A 27,776-nucleotide genomic window follows, 5' to 3' on the forward strand; every position below is an offset into this window, starting at 1 on the left:
CACATAGACACAGACAACCATTCACACTCACATTCACACCTACGGTCAATTTAGAGTCACCAGTTAACCTAACCTGCATGTCTTTGGACTGTGGGGGAAACCGGAGCACCCGGAGGAAACCCACGCGGACACGGGGAGAACATGCAAACTCCGCACAGAAAGGCCCTCGCCAGCCACGGGGCTCGAACCCGGACCTTCTTGCTGTGAGGCGACAGCGCTAACCACTACACCACCATGCTTCCCTACCATTTATATATGTTGTCAAAATATATTGTATTTTATGCCAAAGAATACATCCAATGGTGGAATGGCACTTTAACTTTTCCAGCCTCTTATGGCCCTTTTCCACTACCCTTTTTCAGCTCGCTTCAGCTCACTTCAGCCCGACACGGCTCGCATTTCGACTATCCAAAAACAGCACGACTCAGCTTGCTTCAGCCCTGCTTAGCCCCTAAAACTCGCACGGTTTTGGAGTGGGGCTGAAGCGAGCCAAACCGAGCTGAGTGAGGCTAGGGGCGTGAGGAGACACTCCCCCGTGCACTGATTGGTGAGGAGGAGTGTCCTCACATGCCCACACGCCCCGCGAGCACGCTGGGATCTGTAAACACCGTAAACCCGGAAGAAGGAGAGTTACGAATTACGAGAATTATGAAGCCTTATGCGCCTCGCCTCATCTATACGCTCTTGCCAGTATCTGTTGGCGTTGTCGGTGACAACAAGCCACAGCACCAAGACCAGCAACACTAACGACTCCATGTCCTCCATGTTTATTGTTTACTATCCGGGTCGTGAGACTACCGCTTAAAAGATCACTGATGTCACTGTTTGCGCCGCCTAACGACATCACCTGACGTCCACCCACTTTCGGTAACTCCACCCAATGTGTCCACCTACTTCCAGCCAGCACGGTTCAGCGCGGTTGTAGTCGAAATGCAACTCCAACAGCCCCGCTCAGCTCGACTCAGCCCAACTCAGCACGGCACGGCTCAGCCGCGTTGGTAGTGGAAAAGCGGCATTATTGCCCCTGTCCCAACTTTTTTGAGATGTGTTGCTGTCATGAAATTTCAAATGAGCCAATATTTGGCGTGAAATTTCAAAATGTCTCACTTGATATGTTGTCTGTGTTCTATTGTGAATACAATCTCAGTTTTTGAGATTTGTAAATTATTGCATTCCGTTTTTATTTACAATTTGTACTTTGTCCCAACTTTTTTGGAATCGGGGTTGTACTTGACAAAAGATTCCTTTGTCTAGTATAGGCGTTATGAGGCGTTATGAGACTGGAAAGAGTCGACTCTTATTTGTGAGTTGAATCAAATGATCTGACTCGGTGCAGCTTTAATAACCTGTATTTTCACTTGGAACATCGCCTCACTGAGACACCGTTAAGCAATGATCACTAGTTGAACCAGGACCAGGAACTAAAACACGTTGGACAGAGCGGACCAATCAGAGCGAAGATAGATCGGACCAGCCCATCGTCAGATGGAGAGAGGGGGGAAGAAAACAGAGCAGAGGCGCTGAAACAGAGCGTGTGCACAGAGCAGGAGCTGGGAGAGTGGTGTTTGTTCTCAGGAGCAAAAAAAAAAAAATCTGACATTTCAGTTCATACATAAAACGGTGAGTATAACATTATCAGGTTACCTGAACACTATTTTTTTTCTCTCTATCTCTCTGGGTTATTTCATATGATAGTATTTATTTAGAACTTCTTTTCTTTGGAAAAAGAGAACATTTTCATTCTGCATCTAATTAACTTTATTATTGCAATGGACTGTTCTGATGTTCAACGGGTCGTAAATTAAAGAAGCCATCTGTAGATATATTGAACATTTCTGTGCGATGCCTCATTATGAGAGAGCAGGATGTGGGTGTGTTTGCAAACATGTTCCACTGGTTTGTAACTCATGAAAGCATAAGTACTGTAAATGGTACTGGTGTTTCTTGTTATATCATTATTTTTTAAAATGCCACCGGCTTGCGCAAGTCATTAACCTTTCATATTTTTTCCCTAGAAGACTATAATACTTACCTGAAGTATTATCACTCATCATCTGGGCGTTTTTACAGGTTACTTTTCTCACGATTCAATTTATATCCTTGTCTTTAGAATAACAGGTTATTTATGCATATGAGGAAGTAGGACTCAGTCATATATCTGATTAATACTGATAGCTATTTGGCTTTATTCACTAATTTAACTAAGTGCATACCGGATGGGCTGGTCTCCCTTGAAACCAGTACTATAACTACCTCCATGGCTATTTATTATTCCTCTTCCTTTCTTATGAATTCCTATTGCTTCCTTGTCGTAATGTTGTAAATCAGTAATAAACTACCCTGTACCTGAAGAATCCTCCATCAGTGATCCTTGTCATCACGGAGACGAGATCGTACACTTCTGTACTAGCTCGGTGAACTCATTCCTTGATTGTGTAAGTCTTTTTTTAGCTTGCTCAATTGATATTCCAAGCAGTTTGATGTTTTGATCCATTGATCTCGATAATGGGCGGCACGGTGGTGTAGTGGTTAGCGCTGTCGCCTCACAGCAAGAAGGTCCGGGTTCGAGCCCCGTGGCCGGCGAGGGCCTTTCTGTGTGGAGTTTGCATGTTCTCCCCGTGTCCGCGTGGGTTTCCTCCGGGTGCTCCGGTTTCCCCCACAGTCCAAAGACATGCAGGTTAGGCTAACTGGTGACTCTAAATTGACCGTAAGTGTGAATGTGAGTGTGAATGGTTGTCTGTGTCTATGTGTCAGCCCTGTGATGACCTGGCGACTTGTCCAGGGTGTACCCCGCCTTTCGCCCGTAGTCAGCTGGGATAGGCTCCAGCTTGCCTGCGACCCTGTAGAACAGGATAAAGCGGCTAGAGATAATGAGATGAGATGAGATCTCGATAATGGCTCCTGGTTGGTTTGGCAAACATCATTTTCTTTGTAATAGATGTATTCTTGGGTCTACAGGCATGAGCAGTATATTTAAGGTATTGTGCATTAATGAAGCTGCTCACATTGAGTATCAGCAATCTTCCTGATTTGCTCATTGCTGTCTGCGTAGCTACGTATAAACTGCATCAGTACCTTCGTTTTCCTCGAGTGTATTATTTCACTTCCTACTGCCTCTAATAAACCCACAGTACGGGTGGCACGGCGGTGTAGTGGTTAGCATTGTTGCCTCACAGCAAGAAGGTTCTGGGTTCGAGCCCAGTGGCCGGCGAGGGCCTTTCTGTGTGGGGTTTGCATGTTCTCCCCGTGCCTGCGTGGGTTTCCTCCGGGTGCTCCGGTTTCCCCCACAGTCCAAAGATATGCAGTTAGGTTAATGTGGGGTGGCCTTGGGCTGAAGTGCCCTTGAGCAAGGTACCTAACCCCTGACTGCTCCCCGGGCGCTGTAGTGTGGCTGCCCACTGCTCTGGGTGTGTGTGTGCGTGTGTTCACTGCTTCAGATGGGTTAAATGCAGAGGATGAATTTCACTGTGCTTGAAGTGTGCATGTGACAAATAAAGGTTTCTTTTTCTTCTTCTCTCCTTCAGTAGAAGAAGACAGTTTGTGGGGGGGAGTGGATTGGATAATGGTGTTTTCTGATGGTTTAGACACAGTGATTATGATTTAACCTTCTCATTTAGCCGTGCTAGTGATTTATCCAAAGGTTATAGATGCTGGTGTCCTGTTTGCATGACAGTTTGGTAATCAGCAAACTGGTGAGGTCAAGGAGTCTCTTCTGTACCGTTTTCAAGCTCTTCATGGGGCCCTGAACAGATTTTATATTTAAGGCAGAAAAGGAAGAGAGACTTTTGAGGACACGGAGTGCTGGTGGAGAGCATGAGAAGTTGGTATGAAAGACACCATTTTAACTCCGTCTTATTAGAGGCAGAGTAATAGGGATGATGTAATTTTGCGTTTTGCCTGAAAAGCTGGTTTAATGTACATGTGAGGCAAACTGCAATTACAAGGAAATCATTACCAAGCTTTATTCTTCCCTCACTCGACCCCACCTCTTGACTGAAACTGCATAGTTCTTGTGAGTTGTCATTTAAGGAAATGAAGCACATTTAAGGCTGGACCTAATTTCTGGGCCAGAAAAATGCAAACAGAAACCCAAGTGAAAAAACTAGCTTTGTATACAGTATTTTCTTGTATAAACATACCCAAGGTATCTCTGGAATTAGATCATTACCACAGATGAAGACGCATTCATTCATTTATGTAGAATCAAGTCAAGTTTATTTGTATAGCATGCAAAGCAGCTTTACAGAAAATTAAAGACTTTAAAAGTGTTAATTTTATCCCTCATAAATGTATTTAATTATCCCTGATGAGCAAGCCTGTGGCCATGGTGGCAAGGAAAAACTCACTGAGATGACATGAAGAAACCTTGAGTGGCAGCAGACTCAAAATGGAACCCACCCTCATCTGGGTGATAACAGAGAGTGTGATTATAAATAACTTGCTTCTATAACTCTGTCCTATATAGTCATAAAGTACAACCAGGAAATTCATTATAGTTTTAGCATGAAGTCTATTTTGTTGAAGTTATCAGCTGTTCACTGATGGAGGCTCGAGTGAAAAACTGTCCATGACAACTGCAGTCCAAAAGTTGTCTGGACAGTCTGGCAATTGTAGTCCTCAGCCATCATAGCAAAAACTGTAAGTGTCCAGAGCCATCTTGTAAATGTGACTTTTGACTGCCCATATGGGGCCGTCCTCCACAGGAGCGATGTGATGAGACTCCAGCCAGAAGTAGGGCATCAGGATGGATCAGGCAAGTCAGAGGAGTAGAAGAGGTCAGCATCATTAGTGTATCAGGATCGACATGTAACTTAACAGAGAGAGACAGACAGAGGGAGAGACGGGGAGGATAACCTACCTAGGGGAAATGTCACAAAGGTAATTTTTTACTGGGATGCTTTTGTGTGGTAGCAGGAAGCCAATGCAAAATTCTACACAGGCAGTACTCGAGCTCAGGATCAAACAGGGAACCTTGGAGCTGTGAGGCAACAAAGATACCCATTGTACCACTGTGCTGCCTAGCTCTAAAAACCCTTTTCAGTATTTCAGAATGTTTCAAACCTCACCTTTAACTCACTGACACTAGTGCTGAGGGCGTAATCGAAAAAACTGAATGTGAAAATAGGCTTGTAGGCTCTGACAGAGGAATAAGTATTCCTTTCCTCATCAAAATGGTCTAGACACATTGAGTGAGAGAGAGAGAGAGAGACGCACACAAAACACCTCGATTTTCTGCATATGAATGTGTGACCTTTTATGAAGTAAAAACCTTTTATAGTTAGACTGTATGCTTATGTGATTTCGGCAATTGTGATTGCTCTGTGCGTATGAGACGGGTCACAGTGGTGAAGCTCACTGACAGGCTGTTGTTCTCATTTTGATGGAGGGACTGACAGGGTTCATGGAATTCAAGAGAGAGAACACACAGGGCTGCTTGTGTGGAGGAACAGTCACACAGGAGCTCTGAGCTCTGTCAAAGAGATGACAGTATTCGTACAGCATTGGTACACGTGACTGTACAGACTATAAGCAAACCTTCATTTTGCATTTAAAGGGGTACCAAATATAATATATACAGTTGCTGATGTGACAAAGTAACGTATTAAGTATTCTATCAAATTTATATACTAGAAAACAACGAAATATCTTGGTAATTGTAAATATAATACTTTATACGCTAAACCGCACAAGAGTCGCCATTTTTAAAAGACCGTGACGTCAGCGCTACCCACTGCACTAGCGGAACTCTCCGAAATAGAGGAGATAAGCGTGTAATCATGGCGTCGGGTGCATCAAGTGAAAGCGACAGCTCTGTTGAATCATACGAAGAGATTCCGCAAGACACACTGCAAGCAGGCTATGGCTTAGAAGGGTACCAGTTTGAACCTAGGAGAGGTACTCTCGACTCCGGTGATGAAATAAGAGAAGAAAGCTCGGATGACGGCGAGGATGAGACTGATGCTGACCATGGGCATGGCGAGCGTGGGGCAGAGCGTCTGTGTGCAGGTGACACGGCGTGGTGCTCGTGCGGAAAATGTAACGTGGAGTTGCTCACGAGTCCAGCAGAATTTATTTGCTGCAATGAGATAGGCGCCACCCGTGGACTTGCGAAATTGTCGCAAGAGGCAGAAACGGGTATTTCACACGTGCTATTCCCAACCTCAATGAGCCAACACAACTGGGCACATACATACGTCATGAGTGTTACGGAGAGAAAATGAACGTGCATTCTGATTGGATAAAATTAATATCATGGCGGGCTGTTCAAACTGCGGAAATAGTTTGCTCGAGCTACTTTCAAAACACTATAACTTTCCAACCTTAGAACAAAAAACTTTTGTAAGTCTTGAATAAGGTTCATTAATGTGTGTTTTATTGTTATATTTACTCTATATATTGCCCTCTGTTCCCCTTTTAAATTTCATTAATGTTGTATCATTTGCAAATCATGGAATCCCTATATTTTACTGAAAATGGTACAAAGACAACATATCAAATGTTTGAATTGTGTTTTTAAAGACTTGTGTGTGTGTGTGTGTGTGTGTGTGTGTGTTATAGCAGGAAAATGACAAACTCATGGTTAACTCCACTCCTACAGGGCCACAGCTGAGCTTTCCTGCACTTGATAGGCACCTAAAATTGTTACTTACCCTCTCCATTTTCCTCCAGCTGTGTGACTCAGTAGCATGTTGGCAAAGGCCATCTCCAAACAGACAGGGAAGGGGTTCCTTGATAAGCACATCTGCCCCATGGAGAAATTTTATTGTTGTTTGAAAAATAAATGCTCATTTTGAATTTGATGCAGGCAGCATTTTTCATAAATGTTGTGACGGGCATGTTTACCACTGTGTTGCATCATTCTACTTTTAACACTGTGTAAATGTTTGAGAACTGATAAGACTAATTGCTGTAGTTTTGAAACTGAAACCTTATCTCAATTTTATCTGATATACAATTTCAGTTGCTCAACAGTTCGGGGTCTCCTTTGTCATATTTTGTGCTTTATAATGCGCTAAATGTTTTCAGTGGGAGATGGGACTGGATTGCAGGCAGGCCAGTTTAGCACCCGGACTCTTACGATGGAGCCATGCATTCAGTTTTTATTTACATTTTAATGTCCCAACTTTTTTTGGAACTGGGGTTTCGTATGTACTGTAAGATTTGTATTGCATATGCAGATATCTGCTTTTTTTTTTATTATAACTAACTATCTTTGAGTCACTTCAGACAAGAGGAAAAAAAAACAAATGATGTAGACTACTTGCATCGAAACAATCAGGAGGTGTTATCATGTCAGTCATCTCATCTCCTCTCATTATCTCTAGCCGCTTTATCCTGTTCTACAGGGTCGCAGGCAAGCTGGAGCCTATCCCAGCTGACTACGGGCGAAAGGCGGGGTACACCCTGGACAAGTCGCCAGGTCATCACAGGGCTGACACATAGACACAGACAACCATTCACACTCACATTCACACCTACGGTCAATTTAGAGTCACCAGTTAACCTAACCTGCATGTCTTTGGACTGTGGGGGAAACCGGAGCACCCGGAGGAAACCCACACGGACACAGGGAGAACATGCAAACTCCACACAGAAAGGCCCTCGTCAGCTGCTGGGCTCAAACCCGGGACCTTCTTGCTGTGAGGCGACAGGGCTAACCACTACACCACCGTGCCGCCCCCTGAGGCCATGTCAGTCATGTTGCACGTTAATTCAGAAAGCTCCACCTCCTGCACTAGCATTTCAGTTGCTTTAGCTAAGACAACCTATGTGTACATGTTTTAGGGCTGTGGCTCTGGTGGTAACGGTGAAGAAAGGAACTGTTTTTTGAATTTTAAGAATTAAAACATCTAGCCCCAATTAATTTTATCAAAATTGCTGACTATACCTTTAACTATGTGAGGCATACTTACATTTCTAAAATTATTATTTAGAGAAGGCATCACTTTGGACACCCCTTGTATTTTTTTTAATATGATTCAGAAAAAGCCAGATTGTTCCTCAGTCATCAATCAGTCCTGTGTTCTGCCTCTGAGTACATCGATCAAGTCTTTCTGCACACACTGTTCTCCTGCAGAGCTAGGCTTGGGCACTAATCGTGTATGCCTGGCTTGTTTTAAGAGAAGGTAAGAAACAGATGAGTAGGCAGAAGGGAAATGGAGGAAGTGGCAAGGTAAGAAGCCACAGGTTGAGGAGGAGTATGAAGACATTTCTAAAAGTTATCATATGCACAAATTCTTTAATTGTTCTTTCTCTTACGAGTTTCTCATGTAACCATTTAATATTGGGAATAACCCAGAGAGTAGGATTATTATTATTATTATTATTATTATTATTACTGTGAGTTGGTCTAGTGGTTAGCATGTCCACCTCTCGACTGGGAGATCGTGAGTTCTACTTGCAGTCGCACCAAACCAAAGACCATCATAAAAATGGTACTTACTGCCATCTGTTGAGGCGTGCCGCAATATGGACCCTTTTCACGTGACATCACGACAAACGCGGCCGCCATTTTGGACATGTACTACCAGTAGTTTACCACAGCCAACATTGAGGAACGGCAGCAAAGAAAGTGTTTATTTTCAGCAAGACTTCCATCATGCCACTATATTGTTGTGCACCTGGATGTAGTAACCATCAACAAACAAGGCAAGGGTTATCATTTTATCGGATCCCGGTAGATGCTGACCGACGGAGAAGATGGATAGCAGCATACCAACGCTTGTGTAGTGACCACTTTGTTGGAGGTAAGACGAATAAAATTAGCCAGAAAAGGCATTACATTGCTGTTAACATTCCATTCTAGTTTACTGTAATTATGATCTGGCAGCTATTTACACCAGATCCAGTGTAAATAGCTGCCGGAGCCAACGTCCGAGGTTCCGGAGCGCGCTAGCTCGCGGCCGGCTGGAGCGCGCTCCGGCAAGCTCGGACGTTGGCTCCGGCAGCTATTTACACTGGATCCGGTGTAAATAGCTGCCAGATCATAATTACAGTAAACTAGTAAATACAGTTTTCTGCATCTCGCTCCTTTTTCTTTTATGTTTGTCGCCTTCCTCGCATTCAAACTGATTCGAGCCGAAGTCCACTACATGTCCAAAATGGCGGTCGCGTTTATGAAGGTCACGTGACTGAAAAGGGTCTATAGATGTGAGTAGGGTGTCAACCTCTCACGGTTACCAGAGGACCAGCCTCCCCCTGCTGTAACCCTAGCTATGTAATAGGCGAGAGGCCGAGGGCTACTGATCGGTGCTGCCCGATGTGCCTTGTGGCATGGTAAGGACTTTGAACCTTGAGTTTACTTCAGTAGTAAATGTAGTGTTTAAAATTTCCAGTAGTACACCATTCATCTTCAGTAACTGCTTTATCCTGGTCATGGTCGATCTGGAGCCTGTTTCAGGAAGATGGGGTGTGAGGAGGGAAAACACACTGGATGAGATGCCAGTCTGTCACAGGGCAGCATGCACAAACATTTGTATCACAGGGCAATTTAAGTTAACCACTTGGCATGCTTTTGGGAAGTGGGAGGAAACCTATATGAACACAGGGAGAACAAGCTTGGAAACTTCATGCAGACAGTACCGCAAGCTCAGGATCGAAACAAGAATGCCAATTCATGTCTGTATATTCAGGATGTGATCATGTTTGAAGAACAGGTCATGCTGGCACACAAATCAACTTCTATGCCCTTTTCTCTCGAACGTTTAATGTTCTTGTCTATTTTTAAAGATGTATAAATGGACATCATTTATAACACTTGCCTAGAATTAGCAAAAATCCATCCATCCATTATCCGTAACCGCTTATCCTATGCAGCGTCACGGGCAAGCTGGAGCCTATCCCAGCTGACTATGGGCGAGAGGCGGGGTACACCCTGGACAAGTTGCCAGGTCATCGCAGAGCAAAATGACAGTATCTCATCTCATTATCTCTAGCCGCTTTATCCTTCTACAGGGTCGCAGGCAAGCTGGAGCCTATCCCAGCTGACTACGGGCGAAAGGCAGGGTACACCCTGGACAAGTTGCCAGGTCATCGCAGAGCAAAATGACAGTATATTCATCACAAATAAAATATTGTATGGGGACACACAGGGTAAAATTGTTATTGAGGCTGGGCCTGGCCCCTAGTTGCCTGCATGTGGTGACACCTGAGGGGTCAATATTACTCTGAAAGTCTTGGTAGAAGGAATGACCATGATTGATTAAACTCTTAATCCTTTCATTTCACAGACTTTGTAGGTGTGTTACAGCAGGAAGGTTACCAACTTATGCTTGACTCCTCCACTCATACAGGTCTATAGTTGAGCTTCCTTGACCTTGACCAGCACCTAAAATTGTTACTTTCTCCATTTTCCTCCAGTTGTGTGTAACTCGGCAACATGTCGGCAAAGGCCATCTCCGAACAGACAGGAAAGGAGTTCCTGTACAAACACATCTGTACCACAGCCATCGTGCAGAACCGCTTCTGCTATGCCAGGGTCACTGAAGCCACTGACTGGGACCGACTGGTTCAGGAGCATCCATGGCTGCTTACTGAGGTGGGTGGAAGAGTGGAGACAGCTGGCATCTTTTAACAACAATAATAGTGTTTAGTCTATAAACAGAATGATATGGATTTCAGGCCCAATAAGAGAACTGTAGTGTGTCCTATGTAGTGTTGTTTAAGCCAGCAGCTGTCTGAAGCAAGAGAGCAATATATGTTTCTTGTGGTTGATTCAGCAATCCGTCTTTATTCCAGTGAAGGGCAGTAACGAAGCATGCGGAACATACTTCAGATTCAGTGCTGTAGGTCTGAGATGCTTGAGCATCTCAAGCTCTAGCCATATATACAGTTTAAGATACCTCCTGGTCTCTTAATACAACTTAACTAGCCTTCTAATGTAATCAGGTTTGATTTATTTTTTTATTTTTTTCTGTATGATAATTATGTTTCATGACCCTTTGCCTGAGATGGTTCTCAGTAGCCTACTTCCATTCCCATACTAAAATTGGTGGCTGTCGCTTACACCTCAATTAACTTCCTGACCCCAGGTGTCTGACCAAAGCCAGGGTGTGTACCTTTCCTTTGTTACCATGAGGAGGCAACCATGGCCTGAAGGTTAGAGAAGCAGCCTTGGGCCCAAAAGGTCACTGGTTTGATACCGGCAGGAAAAATGTGAGGGGAGTTGAGTGAATAAACAGCACTTTCCCCTCCCTCTATACCATGGCTGAAGTGCCCTTGAACAAGGCACCTAAACCCTACCTGCTCCCTGGGCGCTGTAGCATTGCTGCTTATTGCTCGGAGTACGTGTGTGTGCTCATTGATCACTTGTGTGTTCACTGCTTCAGATGGGTTAAATGCAGAGGAGGAATTTCGCTGTGCTTGAGTGTACTTGTGACCAAATAAAGGTTGCTTCTTCTTCTATGAGACTTCCATTTGGAAGATTATGGTGACCACATGTTTGTTGGTCACATCGGCTGCTTTGTCATGTTTCTCATGTTCTCAGGCAGGATATACTGTAATTCCTTACAACATGGTGTAGGCTACTGTTCTGGTGAGCTATCAGGTTTGTTTTGTGCTTGACATTATTGCAATATTCCTCAGAGAGATAATGCTGGGGCACTGAGGAGAAAAGAGCGAAGTAAACAAATTGATAAAATAGAATTTATTTGTAGTTAAATATTTCTAAGTACCATATACATATTATTGTCTGGCAGATGCATGTAAATTTTGGCACTGGCAGGTTCTGGCCATGTTGGTCGGTACCCTTATGGCCCTTTTCCACTACCCTTTTTCAGCTCGCTTCAGCTCACTTCAGCCCGACACGGCTCGCGTTTCGACTACCTCAGGGCAGCATGACTCAGCTCGCTTCAGCCCTGCTTAGCACCCAAAACTCGCACGGTTTTGGAGTGGGGCTGAAGCGAGCCAAACCGAGCCGAGTGGGGCTAGGGGCGTGAGGAGACACTCCCCTGTGCACTGATTGGTGAGGAGGAGTGTCCTCACATGCCCACACGCCCCACGAGCACGCTGGGATCTGTAAACCCGGAAGAAGAATAATTACGAATTATGAGAATTTCTGAAGCCTTATGCGCCTCGCCTCATCTATACGCTCTTGCCAGTATCTGTTGGCGTTGTCGGTGACAACAAGCCACAGCACCAAGACCAGCAACACTAACGACTCCATGTCCTCCATGTTTATTGTTTACTATCCGGGTCGTGAGACTACCGCTTAAAAGGTCACTGTTTGCGCCGCCTAACGACATCACGTGACGTCCACCCACTTTCGCTAACTCTACCCAGTGTGTCCACCCACTTCCAGCCAGCACGGTTCAGCGTGGTTGTAGTCGAAATGCAACTCCAACAGCCCCACTCAGCTCGACTCAGCCCAACTCAGCACGGCACGGCTCAGCCCAACTCAGCCGCATTGGTAGTGGAAAAGCGGCATTAGGGTGCTGTTCATCTAGGGGGGGAAAAAAAAGGTTGTATTAGGTAGTCATAGTTTATATACAAACCAACTTGGTTATGTTCTATGTACACAGGAATGACCATCTGTCCACCTAGCCATCTATCCATTATCTATACTGCTTATGTGTCAGGGTCATGGGGGAAGCTGGAGCCAATCCCAGCTGACTCCAGGCAAGATGTGGGGTTCACCCTGGGCAGGTTGCCAATCTATCACAGGGTTAACAAGCAACCATTCACACTCACTCCGATGGGCAGTTCAGAGGAGCCACTTGACCTAATCCGCATGTCTTTGAGCCATGAGAGGAAACCAGAGCACCCATTGGAAACCCATGCAGACACAAATACCCCTTTTCCACCAAATCAGTTCCAGGGCTGGTTCGGGGCTGGTGCTGGTTCACAACTCGTTCAACTTGCGAGCCAGCTGAGAACCAGTTTGCTTTTCCATAGCTCGCGGTGCTAAGGGAAGCCACGTCATTACGTCGCTGTATACGTCAGTTACGTCGCTACGTTTGCATAAACCTTGGCGCGAATATCAAAGCAAAAACAACACGGAAGAAGCAGCAGCAACAACAACAATAATAATAATGGATGACTTCGCGTTTGTACAGCTGCTGCTTCTCGTCACTTAAAAATGGTGATCTTTCGTGGTCTTGTTATTGTTGTTGGTCTTAACAACTCCGCCCCCCCCCGCTGACGTAAGCGGTTCTTTCCTCTGGCCCAGCAGAGAGTTGGTGCTAGCCTGGAACCGGTTTTTCTGGCCCCAGAGCCAGTTCTTTGTCAGTGGAAACAGAAAACCCGGTTCCAAACTAAGCACTGGCCCCGAACCAGCCCTGGAACTGCTTTGGTGGAAAAGGGGCATGTGAGGTTCAAACCTAGAACCTTCTTGCTGTGAGGTGATGGCGCTAACCACTACACCACCATGCCGCCCAGAATGCACTTCCAGTACGTAGGAAATATGTTTCAGTATATTAGGTCATAGTATGTAATTGGGGCCACTGCTTATGCATCAGTGAGACATGTCCCCAGAGTCTGGTTCTAAAAGCTCACTTAATCACCGTTCTGGTGAAGGCTAGGGTGTAATCATATTATATATGACTCATCTCTCTCTCTGTGTGGAAAAAAGGGCACAGGCACAGAATTGATTAGGAAATCCCATTTAATTCCAACCTAGACACTCATTCTCTTCTGGCCTCCACCCTCTGTCCTTTCTCCATCACTTACTCCCTCCTCAGTGGTCACTGTATCTTGCCATACTGCTTATTCCTCTTTCTCATATTACTGTTGGATTATACGAAGGATGCAATGTACAAACTTATTCTTCATGTGTTCTGTTTTCAGAGATTGGTTGTGAAACCAGATCAGCTAATCAAGCGCAGAGGGAAGCTGGGACTAGTAGGCGTCAACCTTGATTTACAGGGTGTCAAAGAATGGCTTAAACCCCGCCTTATGAAGGAGACCATGGTGAGGTCACATGCATGCACAGAATGTTCACTCACTTTATCAGAATGTCTATTCAGTAAACAGAAACCAGCTAATGTGTGACATTTTAAATCAATCATTATAAATAATTAAGGTCAGGAGGTCCCTCTGGATGAATAGACATTTTATTTGCTTAAAATACAAAGAACCTACACTTCATGTGCAGTCTTTTTTGTGTGAATTCTTAGCAATATCTTTATTTCATTCTGTTCTTGTTATATAATTTTTTTCCTCTCAGTGTATTATGTATGATTCAAGGCTGTCTGTATAAATCATCTCCTGTCTCTGGAGGCTTTTAAACAGCCAAAGACTGAGTTTTCTATCCTTTTCATTTTTTCTACCTTGTCATTCTCCTTTTTTTTCCCTGTCTCTCGCTTGCTCTGAAATGTCATTTCTCCTGGCCTCTTCAATCCTGTTGATTTTATATCTTGAGCCTTCTCACTCTGCTTTTGTGACTGCACAGCGTGTGTGCGTGTAGCAATTGCTGTCCGATTTTTCTTTGACATTTTCTTTGTGAAGCCCTGAGGTCCAGTCATTAAGCTTCTAGTTTAGATGTGTGTCTCTTTGCTATTCACTCGTACATGGTCATCATGTCTGCTCTTATGTATTTGTTGCAGTGCATATCTTTTGGTTGAGTTGTTGTTGATTTTACAGCTATTGTTATAACTATTATTATTCTATCCACATTCAGTGGAAATGAGCAATCGTGCACTCTATTGGTTACTCTACTACTAGGCTATCAGCTCATATACCATGAGTAGAGAAAAACAAAATGGCGGAGCGTGTTGCTGAACCAACCGAGGACGAAATAAAAACTTTACTCGAAAACAAAACCCCCAAAAATACAAAAAAACAACAAAATATGGAATGAAAGTATTTGATGGTGATGTATTTTTTAATTTTTTTTAATAATAATAATAATAATAATAATAATAATAATAATAATAATAATAATAATAATTTATTATTATAGCATTTGTCACAAATTGCTACTGTCATTTCGCCGGTTTGTTAAGTGGAAATGATGTCGGACATTTTGTTAAGTTTTTATTTATCGAATTTGCAAAAAATAAAAATAAAGTTGCTCTGTTTCTCAAAATCCAGTGAATGTGGATACATCGTAAGACAATTATTCCACTCAAACTTGTTGTATGCACCTTGTCGGCTATCGACGCATGTACAACTTGGATTTCGTGGAATAACTGTTAATTATTCTTAATCTGTAGAGACTGGTGGCTAAACTTTTTTTTTTTTTTTTTTTTTCTTCTTCTTCTTGTTTCAGGTTGGGAGGGCAAAAGGCATTCTGAAGAACTTCCTTATAGAGCCTTTTGTTGCCCATAAGCAGGTAAAGTGGCACCTTAATCTCCAAGAGAATTTTTAAATACATTCTGAAGTTCACTCTGAGATTATTTCACAAACAGAAACATTAAACATTGACGCAAACCCTTTTGATTAAAGCTAGACAATTATAGACCAGGAATGTAACTGGCTACATTATGTTTGTGAACAATCACAACTCCTTTTAACTGTGTTCATTTGAAATATATAGCACTGTACAAAAGTCTTAGGCACCCTATTTTTTTCATACAAACTTTTTGTTATAGATTTCTATTTTATGATGTCTACATCATTGAGTCGGTACAAAAACATTTTAGAGTTCCAAACATCTGTTTTCCAGCACAAAATTAAATGTTACAGAAAAAAAGTTTGTATTTGAGCAGCATATTACATAAGAGCACTTTTCAGTTTAAAAAAGAAAATATAATGAAGGCTACTGGGTTTTGGTGCAAAATGAAGAAGCAAGTGTGACAGTCAGTGTTCAGAAGAACTGCGGCTGGTTCTGGAAGATGCTCAGTAAAACCTACAGCTCATTCCTGCATAAAACTGCACTCACTGTACCGGAGACTTCATTTTAAGCAATGGGTCGTCTCACACAAAATATTGACTTTAATTTATTATGGCTTACTGCTTACAGTATTTATTTTTTTTTAACGTTGAAACATTTCATTTCATTATTTTTAAGCCATTTTTGGTCTACAGCATTTCTTTTACATGTGCTGAAGACTTTTGCACAGTACTGTATGTTCTGAATGCACAAACAGATTGAGCATACAGTATCTACAAAACAGATGAACAAATAAATACACACACATAGTGGCTTGCATATGTATTCGTCAACTTTAACTTTTTGGCATTTTGATTTGTTACGTTCTGGAAGTGAAATAAACTTTATTGGCATATTACATCATGAATCTACACAAAATAACCATGATATTGAATTTTGGGGAGGTTAGGGATGCGTTAATTTAATATTCTACTTTATTACATGGTTCATTTGAATACTCGATTCTGATTGATCATTTGTGGCATTCAACAACCTGTTACTTCTGTTTAACAGACCATTGCTGTAGACCACATCATTAGCAGAACGATAAAACATTTTCAAAGCTATAAAATACTTTTAAAGTGAATATTTTGTCAAATTATTGATTTGCTTTAGTAAGTAGCCGTGTCATAAGTGTGATAATGTACAGCGAGCTGGTCATTATTGTGACCTTAAACCCCTTCAGGGTGATTTAAGATCCCTGTTCTTTACGCTTGAGTCCTACGTCACGCTCTTGGGGTTTATTTTGACTGGCTGTATATTATTCCTTACTTGTGCCTTACTGGAATAACAGAGCTTTTTTTTTTTTTGTATTCCGTTAAATTACAGTGCACAAGACAATTTTAATTTAGATTATGGATTCCACATTCATTTGATGGGTTGGATTAAATCCTTTTATCTCACTGGCGCCAGTCAGCAGGCCATATGTTTGTCACCCCTGATCCAGCAAGAGTCTGATTTTAAAATTTAGTACTGCAGTTGCAAAGTAAATGATTAAATATTTTAATTTTTTTTTCAAGATGTCAAAGAATCAAACTGCTACTATTTTTTTCGTCAGTGCATAATGTATCAAAAAATTTAGCAGTAGAAAATTGGAACAGTGCCTTTTCCCGCTACCCACCAACCTGAGACTAAAGGTTGCCGTTTATATGGTTTATGGTACCTGTTCAAAGTTGATACCATAGGAAGTTATTATGCTGCAGGGCTAGTAAGTGTCTTGTCATTGATTTGGTTATGTGTATCATGTTACACAACAGCTTGTTAGCTTTGGTGCTACCAAAAGTAACAATGTACTGTTTCATTTAAGAAAAAGAAGCCTTTATTTTTGTCACATGTACACTCAAGCACAGCGAAATTCCTTCTCTGCATTTAACCCATCTGAAGCAGTGAATACATGTACACGTGAGCACACAAACATACCCAGAGCAGGGGGCAGCTATATTACAGTGCCCAGGGAGCAAGTGAGGGTTAGGTACCTTGCTCAAGGGCACCGGTGACCTTTTAGTCCCAAAGCTGCTTCTCTCACCTTTAGGCCATGGCTTCCTGATGTGCGGTGTTTCCCATAATTTCCAAACTTGCAGATAATTTATCTGATAAAACATCCCAGCACAGTCATTTTTACAGCACAAGTGGACCCCAAATAAACTAATCTGTTTTAAAAAAAAAATCACTGGCATGCCAACTTACAGTGCCAAGTTATTAGCTCATCCGGCCAACAGGTGATGAGTTTATGCCATCATGTGTTGTCTGTCTGGCATTGTCCACATTTCACGAAAATCGCTTCTCTCTCAATTCTTCACTGATTTTTATTCTTTTTGGCAAGAAGGAAGGTTTGCCTGGAGTGTATATAGCTTCTACCCAAATTTGCATAATTGCAGTTAATAATGAAGATATGGAGTAATTAAGCCCTAACGAGCAGTTTCCACACACATCGCTTCTCCCTCAATTCTTCACCGATTTTGATTCTTTCTGGTAAGAAGGTAGGGGTACCTAGGGTGCATATAACTTCTACCCAGATTTGCTTAATTACAATTATTAATGAAGTTATGGACTAATTAAGCCTTAATAAGCACTTCAACAAAAATCACTTCAGTCAATTCCTTGCTGTTTTGGATTCTTTCTGGCAAATAAGTAGGTATTCCTAGGGTGTATATTAGAGTTGAGCCGGATACTTGGCTGAAACAAGTATCCAGTACAGATAAAGCACTTTTGCCGAGTACGAGTATTACACGAGTAATACGAGTCAATATCTGTGCTCGGACTGAATGAAAATCCTCACACAGCGTCCCTCCCCTACACACACCGCTCTGCTCACTCGCACAGAGAACAGCTCTCTGTCTCTTCCTCAGTCACTCAGGTTCGCGGGGCTTTTCCGTTAACGTTTCGGGTTTCTTCAGCTTCAAGTTTGTTTTTATTTCAGTTTGTACTTCCTTATAACCAGTAGAGTTCTGGTAAACGTGGGTTTGTTCAGACGTGGTGCTTGGTAGAAAGCGACTCACGTTGCGTCTCTGCCTGTCGGAGATTTTTTTTTTTCTTTTTTTAACCGTTGGTTAAAAACTTTTTTTTTTTTTTACTTCACGCATTGAGTGTCTGACACTTTCTTGCTGTAATTCATGTAAAAATAAAGGTAGCAATGGTATAAGTATTACAAATTAAGCTACACACACACACTCACTCACTCACTCACACTCTCTCTCTCTCTCTCTCTCTCTCTCTCTCTCTCTCTCTCTGCTGGTTGTCGGGAGTTTTTTTTTTTTTAAACCGTCAGTTGGCGCTAACCAGTTTTATTTTACTTCACGCACTGAGTGACACTTTCTAGGTAGTAGTGGTATAAATAATATTACAAATTAAGCTACACACACACACACACCTGGTGTGGAAAAAAAAAAAAAAAAAGAACCAAAAAAAAATCACACTGATGATAAAAAAAATTAAAAGTTAAAAAAGAAAGTTATGTTGAGTATGAAAACTCTTGTTCATTACATTTCATTTGCAACCGCATGTGTTGTATTCATTGTTGCAAAACTTGTTCTGTAAATAGTTCGTTTGCTATTATGATCAAAACCATTGATCTGAAGCTCAATGCCGATGCTGTCCTGTAAATAGTTTTCTAAACAGCAATAAATATAACAATTTATGATCAACCCATATCAATTGCATGCTTAAAATAACATACTGGCTAAAGCCCCGCCCGTTTCAAGACAACCAGACCCACTTCTGGGCTAAATACCTCCCACTTTGGGGTTAGGCCCTGCCCACTCCGAGTACAGATACAGATAATTCATATGGTTTACAGATAATGCTGTACTCGCTCATCCTTAGTGTATATAGCTTGCAACCTTTATTGCGCAAGGTGGCCCACTTTCGATTGTTCCTTCTGGACTAGATGGGGCCAGAGTGAGCTACGCTGCCATTGATGGTCTTGTTATTGAAATAAAATTAAAGCTTTGTTATTGAAACATGCTGGTAATTTTATAAACCAGCAATCAGACATTAGAGCAATGTTAATCCAAGCCTTCTTCCTTGTTGAATTTTACATGGTGAATTTCCTTCGTTGTGGTCATTTAATCATCACTAATTGACGATTTTTAATTTGCTTCCTGGAGCACGTTATCAAATATGCAGTGGACCTGCTCACTGAATTTGAGGAAACAATTACACAATGTGTCTCACTCTGACCTTTCTTTGATATCTTGCTTTTGTGTCTCTCTGTGTTGTGTCCCCCTGCAGGAGGAAGAGTTTTATGTGTGTATCTATGCAGCACGGGAGGGTGACTATGTGCTGTTCCATCATGAGGGAGGAGTTGATGTAGGTGATGTGGACTCTAAAGCTCAGAAGCTCCTGGTGGGCGTAAATGAGAAACTCGATCTGGATGCAGTGAGACGGAAACTCCTGACGCACGTCCCAGAAGACAAAAAAGAGTGAGTGTGAGAGTTGGTGGGGGGGGAGGTAAAGAGATGGATGAGATTGTTGACAGAAGACATTGGCAAACGGTTCCCGAAGGGCAATACTTGATGCTGCTGAAACAGTAAAAAGTAGAAAAGCACTCGGAGAGCGCAGACCTCCGCCAAGAATCCTTTAAAAAAAATCCGGGATCCAGAAGGTGATCCGGATCGCCGCCAAAATTTAATGGATTGTTACTTGTGCCCAGTCACACCTCTGGAAAAAATTTCAGAGCAATCCGTTCATAACTTTTTCCCGTAATGTTGCTAACAGACAAACCAATAAACAAACAAACAAACCAACACTACCAAAAACACATAACCACCTTGGCGGAGATAATCAGACCGTGTTTTTCTGTTCAGTTTATGGAATGGCTAATGCTGGTGGTGGAGGTGGAACCAATATTACCAAAATATAATTACACTTCTTCAGTGTACTGCATTAAAGGAATACTCCAGAGTGAAATGCTTTCTAGGTCTATTTTCGCATTATTGGGAGTGCATACGTTGAGTCGCTACCACAATCATGTCAATCGGATGTGTTTTGAGAAAATTAGTTTTTTGTGATTTCAACCGGAAAGCACTAACACGGCAGTGCAAGGGGCATGTCTTTTTGCCGATACAAAACGCTAGTTTTAAAACCATTGCAAAGCTCAAAACAACATGACAGTTCTGTGGAAGTGAGTAGAGGGTTCCTACAAACAAAACAAAGTGTCCCTGGCTCTGCAAGTGCACGGATGGAGTGTGTAGAAGAGTAAATACAAAGCCAGTGACCTTACCTGAATTTGGTCTTCTCCAGACGCCATCTTCATGGGACAGTCTGTAAAAGTCGAGTGCCGAGTGCAGAGCCCATCCTGCTGGAAATGCACAGCATACCACAATTGTGCACATCTCATTACAATGGCACCTGTCAAGGGGTGGGATATATTAGGCAGCAAGAGAACAGTCAGTTCTCGAAGTTGTGTTAAAAGCAGGAAAAATGGGCAAGCGTAAGGATCTGAGTGACTTTGTGATGGCTAGATGACTGGGTCTGAGCATCTCCAAAATGGCACATCTTGTGGGGTGTTCCTGGTATGCAGTGGTTAGTACCAAACAAAAGTGGTCCAAGGAAGGACAACCGGCGACAGGGTCATGGGTGTCGAAGGCTCATTGATTCACATGGGGCACAAAGGTTAGCCCATATGGTCCAATCCCACAGAAGAGCTACACTACTGTTCAAAAGTTTGGGGTCACCCAGACAATTTTGTGTTTTCCATGAAAAGTCACACTTTTATTTACCACCATAAGTTGTAAAATGAATAGAAAATATAGTCAAGACATTTTTCTGGCCGTTTTGAGCATTTAATCGACCTCACAAATGTGATGCTCCAGAAACTCAAGCTGCTCAAAGGAAGGTCAGTTTTATAGCTTCTCTAAAGAGCTCAACTGTTTTCAGCTGTGCTAACATGATTGTACAAGGGTTTTCTAATCATCCATTAGCCTTCTGAGGCAATGAGCAAACACATTGTACCATTAGAACACTGGAGTGAGAGTTGCTGGAAATGGGCCTCTATACACCTATGGAGATATTGCACCAAAAACCAGACATTTGCAGCTAGAATAGTCATTTACCACATTAGCAATGTATAGAGTGGATTTCTGATTAGTTTAAAGTGATCTTCATTGAAAAGAACAGTGCTTTTCTTTCAAAAATAAGGACATTTCAAAGTGACCCCAAACTTTTGAACGGTAGTGTACTGTAGCACAAACTGCTGAAAAAGTTAATGCTGGCTAAAGCAGAAAGGTGTCAAAATTAACTTTCAGCAGTTTTCTTGTTCTGTCTGGGTGAGTGGATTACAAATAATAATTTAATTAGGAAGCAAACATTTTATAAGTTGAAAAAACAAAACAAAAAATAAAGCATTTTATTACTTTGCCTTAGTCATTCTGCGCACTACAACAGATCGAGGACGGGGGGTACAACGTACACACGTAATGGAGACTGTAACTGTGTGTGTGTGTGTGTCCATTAGACAAATTAAATCCTCTCTCTTTCTCCATTCACCTCAGCATCATTCTAATCACGTACCTGCTTCTTGTCTCTTATTTAGATCACGCACACACGGGCATCTTTTTCTGGCTGTACTTATGGTCTTGGCTGACATTGACTGACAGTTTGATCGTCCAGGCCAACATTCTTGCCTCTTTCTCTCTTCTATCTCATCATTCTTCTTCCTCTTAACTTATTACCCTCTCTTTCTGTTTTTCTCTCTCTCCTCCCAGCTGCAGTCTCTCCTGTTTTTCATGTAAAAAAAAAAGTCTTGGTTGCTGTCTCGGGGGACTATTTGAAACAAAATGGCACTTTGTTCATGGTTGAGGGCTCCTTCTCTCTCTCTCTCTCTCTCTCTCTCTCTCTCTCTCTCTCTCTCTCTCTCTCCTGTGAAACTGATGATGTGGAATAAATGTGCTCCGCCGCCACTACATACCCTCAGTTGTACAGTAGAAAAGGTATAGAGGGTGAATTTATTTTCGAACTTCTTATTCAGTGAATTTGACCTCACGTGAGGAATAAAATTCAGTAAATATACAGACACATGAGGTTTATATAATATATACCGCGTTACTGAGTTTTTCCTGCCACCTCCTCTCTCTCTCTCTCTCTGTGTCTCACTCACTCTTTCAGGTGTGGAGAGTCTGTCTCCGTGACAGAGGGGGCACTTCTATTATTTTTATTAACTCTCTACTCCCCTATGAATACACATGGCACTCACAACCACTACCGTAGCTCACAAACACTTTCTCTTGATCTCTACCTCTCTCTATTTCTCTTTCTCCAAATTGCCTTCATAACTGACTGGCAAAAAAATTGATCATGTACTTAAACTTACTAAGACAAAAACTGAAGATAAAAATTACATTTTAAAATCTTTAAATATGAATAGAAAATCATAAAACAATGAAAACGAGACCGTCGATGATGGTGTAGCACACTCTGGCCCCTTCAAGTCCAGAAGGAACGATCTAAAGTGGGCCACCTTGCGCAATAAATGTTGCAAGCTATATACACTATATACGAGGGTAAGTCAAAAAGTTCTAAGACAGATGTTATAATTTCAAAAGGAATTCAAAAGAATTCAAAAAAAGCAATACAAAGAAGGGAATTCTCTGATGGAAACATCGCTTGCAAAAGTGTTTAGACTTAAATGGAGGACATGTAGAGAAATAGCTTTATTTTCATAAATAAAGATTTTTTTCATTTGTCTTAGAACTTTTTGATTTACCCCTCATATAGAAGCTATATACACCCTTGGAATACCTATCTGTTTGCCAGAAAGAATCCAAATCGATGAAGAATTGAGGGAGAAGAAGCGATTTGTGTGGAAACTGCTCGTTAGGGCTTAATTATGCCATATCTTCATTATTAATTTTATGCAAATTTGGGTAGAAGCTGTATGCACCCCAGGCAGACCTACCTTCCTGCCAAAAAGAATACAAATCAGTGACAAATTGAGAGAAGTGATTTTCGTGAGATGTGGACGACACATGATGGCATAAACTCATCCATCGCCTATCGGCCGGATGAGCTAAAGACTATAGTAATGAGGGAAATATATATTCTACATTTTTGCAGTTTATAAAATTGGCCAAAAATGTTTGACACACATTTTTAATCCATTTTATATTCACTGATGTATGTCTTTCCAAAGTACATTTCAAATGTATTTCAGGCTAAATTATTCTCTCTCTCTCTCTCTCTCTCTCTCTCTCTCACACAGATCTTTTAACATTCCTTAATTGTTTCACAAGCTGAATTTTAAGCATGTGTCTAGTATAAACAGTAATGGTGTTATAAGATTAATAGGGTAGGATGCACATGATAATGTATGACCTTGTATTTTAGTAGCTTACTTCCTAAGTCTTCTGAATCTTGGTCTGTTTGTGTGCAGCATGTAATCTTTTTATTTATTTATGTGATTGTGCATGTTCAGGGTTCTGGTTAATTTCTTGGTGGGCTTGTTCAACCTGTACGAAGACTTGTACTTCACCTACCTGGAGATCAACCCACTGGGTGAGTCACAACTGTCAAAAGTTTTTGGCCTCACCATCTCACCACCTCTGTATCCGCTACTAACCCACAGGGGTTTGTAAACCTTATCCAGCTGTCTGTGCGTGTATCATAATACACTTTTTTTTTTTTTTAAATATCATGACCACATTAGAGACAATCATCAATCACCTTTACTCACTAGAATTGCCAGTCTTTGCTGTATTTCTCGAAAGGAAGTAGTTCTTTGATTTATTATTATTATTATTATTATTATTATTATTATTATTATTATACCACAGCACTGTTGAATTCTTGATTCTGATTGGTCAGAAGGTGTTGATTAATATTCTAACAGCAGCTCTCACATTGGTTCCTGGTGCAAGGTTTATATGAATGTACACTACCGTTCAAAAGTTTGGGGTCACCCAGACAGTTTTGTGTTTTCCATGAAAAGTCACACTTTTATTTCCCACCATAAGTTGTAAAATGAATAGAAAATATAGTCAAGACATTTTTCTGGCCATTTTGAGCATTTAATCGACCCCACAAATGTGATGCTCCAGAAACTCAATCTGCTCAAAGGAAGGTCAGTTTTATAGCTTCTCTAAAGAGCTCAACTGTTTTCAGCTGTGCTAACATGATTGCACAAGGGTTTTCTAATCATCCATTAGCCTTCTGAGGCAATGAGCAAACACATTGTACCATTAGAACACTGGAGTGATAGTTGCTGGAAATGGGCCTCTATACACCTATGGAGATATTGCACCAAAAACCAGACATTTGCAGCTAGAATAGTCATTTACCACATTAGCAATGTATAGAGTGGATTTCTGATTAGTTTAAAGTGATCTTCATTGAAAAGAACAGTGCTTTTCTTTCAAAAATAAGGAAATTTCAAAGTGACCCCAAACTTTTGAACGGTAGTGTACTCATAATAACTAATTTACAGCAATTATTTATATGATCTGACTAATAATTATTAGATTAAATTTGTATTGAACAAAGAAAAACACAACTGATATGGTAGAACTTGGACATGCTTTTTTAACATTTATTCAGTCTCTAATGTCAGTGCTTAGATATGGAAAGTCTTGTTTGTGCTTCACAGTAACATATAAGCTGTCGGTCTTAATTTTAAGAGAAAGAAAAGCTGGTTTGTACTGTTTATAGCTAAGATGTAGTTGTGACTACAACATTAAATGTAATCCTAAATGGCTAGAAAGTAAGACGTGTTATTTAATTAATACAAGAAAAATGTAATCTCATGTTTGGCAAATACCTGTGGTATAAGAAGAACAAAACACTTCTGGACATGCTGATATCAGGAAATCTTACCATGCCGGAGACGAATGGATGTACGAAAGCAGGATGTCGACTTAGTCCCTTATCGAAGTGGACCAGTTACTTACTAAATTAAATTACCTCCGTGAATTAACTTTAGTGAGTAGCTCTACATGAAGCAACAGATTTTAATCGCTGGTAAATAAATCTACATCATAATTTTGCAAAGCTATTATTACTTCATCAGCCATTTTAAAACGTACAACCCTGTTGAATCAAAGTGAAGGAAGGAAGACCATGAGTGTCTCCTAGTCCTGTGCCAGATGTGTTTTTTTTTTTTTTTAAAGTTCATTATTATGGTGAAGCAGGCAGCACGGTGGTGTAGTGGTTAGCGCTGTTGCCTCACAGCGAGAAGGTCCTGGGTTCGAGCCCCATGGCCGGCGAGGGCCTTTCTGTGCGGAGTTTGCATGTTCTCCCCATGTCCGCGTGGGTTTCCTCCGGGTGCTCCGGTTTCCTCCACAGTCCAAAGACATGCAGGTTAGGTTAACTGGTGACTCTAAATTGACCGTAGGTGTGAATGTGAGTGTGAATGGTTGTCTGTGTCTATGTGTCAGCCCTGTGATGACCTGGCGACTTGTCCAGGGTGTACCCCGCCTTTCGCCCATAGTCAGCTGGGATAGGCTCCAGCTTGCCTGCGACCCTGTAGAAGGATAAAGCGGCTAGAGATAATGAGAATGAGATTATGGTGAAGCGAGATTAGTTACTGAATAATTTAGACATACTGTATATGGTTTGTGTCCCGTAGCATCTACTTCTGTATCTCCTTTGATACTTTTGATGTTTCTTGCCAAGCAAATACACATCACCAAACCAAATAAACCTGGTCCTTCTCCTGCCTAGTAAACCTGTGGAACTTCATGAGTTTTGTGTTTGTGATAGGAGCTCTGTAGAAACTGTTTGTATGGTCTGGTTGAATAATAATATTAATAATTAACAATTATTCCATGAAATTGAGTCGTACATGAGCTGATAACTGATGAGGTGCGTAGCACTGAGTTGGCTCTAAGCCATGTGTGAGGAGAAACAGAGAATTTTAATATTTTTTGCAAATTTGATTTAAAAAAAAAAAAACTTTTTATACAAAATGTCCAACAAAATCATTTTCATTTGTGAAAAATGCTTATAATAATTATTATTGAAAAATAAAAAAAAAGATATTCTTACCATCAAATAATTTTATTCCATATTTTGTTGCCTTTTTTTGGGGGGGGGGGGTTGTTTTCAAGTAGTTTTTATTTCGTCCTTGGTTGGTTCAGCAACATGCTCCGCCATTTTGTTTTTCTCTAGTCATGGTATATGAGCTGATATCCTAGTAGTAGAGTAGCCAATCAGAGCTATCCACTAAATTTTGATATTATTATTATTATTATTACTAATTTATTCTAGAGTTTTGTTAATAGGGCGGCACGGTGGTGTAGTGGTTAGCGCTGTCGCCTCACAGCAAGAAGGTCCTGGGTTCGAGCCCCGGGGCCGGCGAGGGCCTTTCTGTGTGGAGTTTGCATGTTCTCCCCATGTCCGCGTGGGTTTCCTCCGGGTGCTCCGATTTCCCCCACAGTCCAAAGACATGCAGGTTAGGTTAACTGGTGACTCTAAATTGACCGTAGGTGTGAATGTGAGTGTGAATGGTTGTCTGTGTCTATGTGTCAGCCCTGTGATGACCTGGCGACTTGTCCAGGGTGTACCCCGCCTTTCGCCCATAGTCAGCTGGGATAGGCTCCAGCTTGCCTGCGACCCTGTAGAAGGATAAAGCGGCTAGAGATAATGAGATGAGATGAGTTTTGTTAATATTTAGACCTACATAAAAGGAAAAACCTCCTGCGTTACTTGTATATAAAATATTTTTTTCTCTCTCAGTGGTGACTAAGGATGGAGTGTATGTGTTGGATATGGCTGCTAAGATCGACGCTACAGCTGATTACCTGTGCAAGGCGAAATGGGGCGATGTGGAGTTTCCGCCTCCATTTGGCAGAGAGGCATATCCTGAGGTAAGATTATGGTTGGATGGTAATTCTGATTTAAAAAAAAATTAATATGAAATTTGTATCAGTTTTCTTTTGTGCTTTGGTAATTTACTTGTTGGTAATCATGGCCATTATTGATTGATACCATTCATGGTGCATTTAATAATTTAGAAATGTTTTAATAATGCTCGTTTGACCCTTATGTTTTAGATAACATTTGCAAAGCTCCAGCTACACAAAGTTCCTTACTTCAAAACAACAACATTAAAAAAAAGTCCGGATAAGCAGCTTGCATGACCGAGTTGTAACAGCACCACTTACCTTTTAACACTTAACCATGAATGATTAATTCATGGCTGTAAATAAGACATGACAACATGAAGTGGTTGTGCTTTTTCCCATGCTGCTTCGTGTTAATGTTTTAGACAGTCATCATGGGCTCTGAACAGATGAGATGCATCTTTGGAACTTCAAGTAGGGAGAATATAAGCATACTTTACTGTCCAGTTGTCTTTATAAATTTTAAAAAAAAATAAGATATATGATCACTTCTGTAATCACACCACAGTGGGTAAATGAAATTTTAAAAAATAAAAAATCGATGAGTCTGAAATCTGTCCTGCTTCACAGTGAACTGCGTTCAGCTAAATAATTTACATAAATGCATGTGATTAGCCAAAGAAACCCCAACACACATT

General features: G+C 41.4%; 1 protein-coding gene across 1 annotated transcript in view; it reads left to right on the top strand.

The window, feature by feature from the left end:
• The first annotated feature begins 1,503 nt into the window (after window positions 1–1,503).
• Window positions 1,504–27,776, top strand: part of aclya (ATP citrate lyase a) — a 60,705-nt gene continuing 34,432 nt past the window's right edge. The window contains exons 1-7 of the mRNA XM_060901998.1: window positions 1,504–1,620; window positions 10,360–10,537; window positions 13,783–13,905; window positions 15,206–15,268; window positions 19,538–19,728; window positions 23,718–23,797; window positions 26,972–27,102. Of these exons, the coding sequence (XP_060757981.1) occupies window positions 10,379–10,537; window positions 13,783–13,905; window positions 15,206–15,268; window positions 19,538–19,728; window positions 23,718–23,797; window positions 26,972–27,102 (747 nt within the window). The 5' untranslated portion in view covers window positions 1,504–1,620; window positions 10,360–10,378. The remainder of the gene's footprint in view (window positions 1,621–10,359; window positions 10,538–13,782; window positions 13,906–15,205; window positions 15,269–19,537; window positions 19,729–23,717; window positions 23,798–26,971; window positions 27,103–27,776) is intronic.

This window comes from Neoarius graeffei, chromosome 20 (genome assembly GCF_027579695.1).
Source record: "Neoarius graeffei isolate fNeoGra1 chromosome 20, fNeoGra1.pri, whole genome shotgun sequence".
Classification (NCBI taxonomy): domain Eukaryota; kingdom Metazoa; phylum Chordata; class Actinopteri; order Siluriformes; family Ariidae; genus Neoarius; species Neoarius graeffei.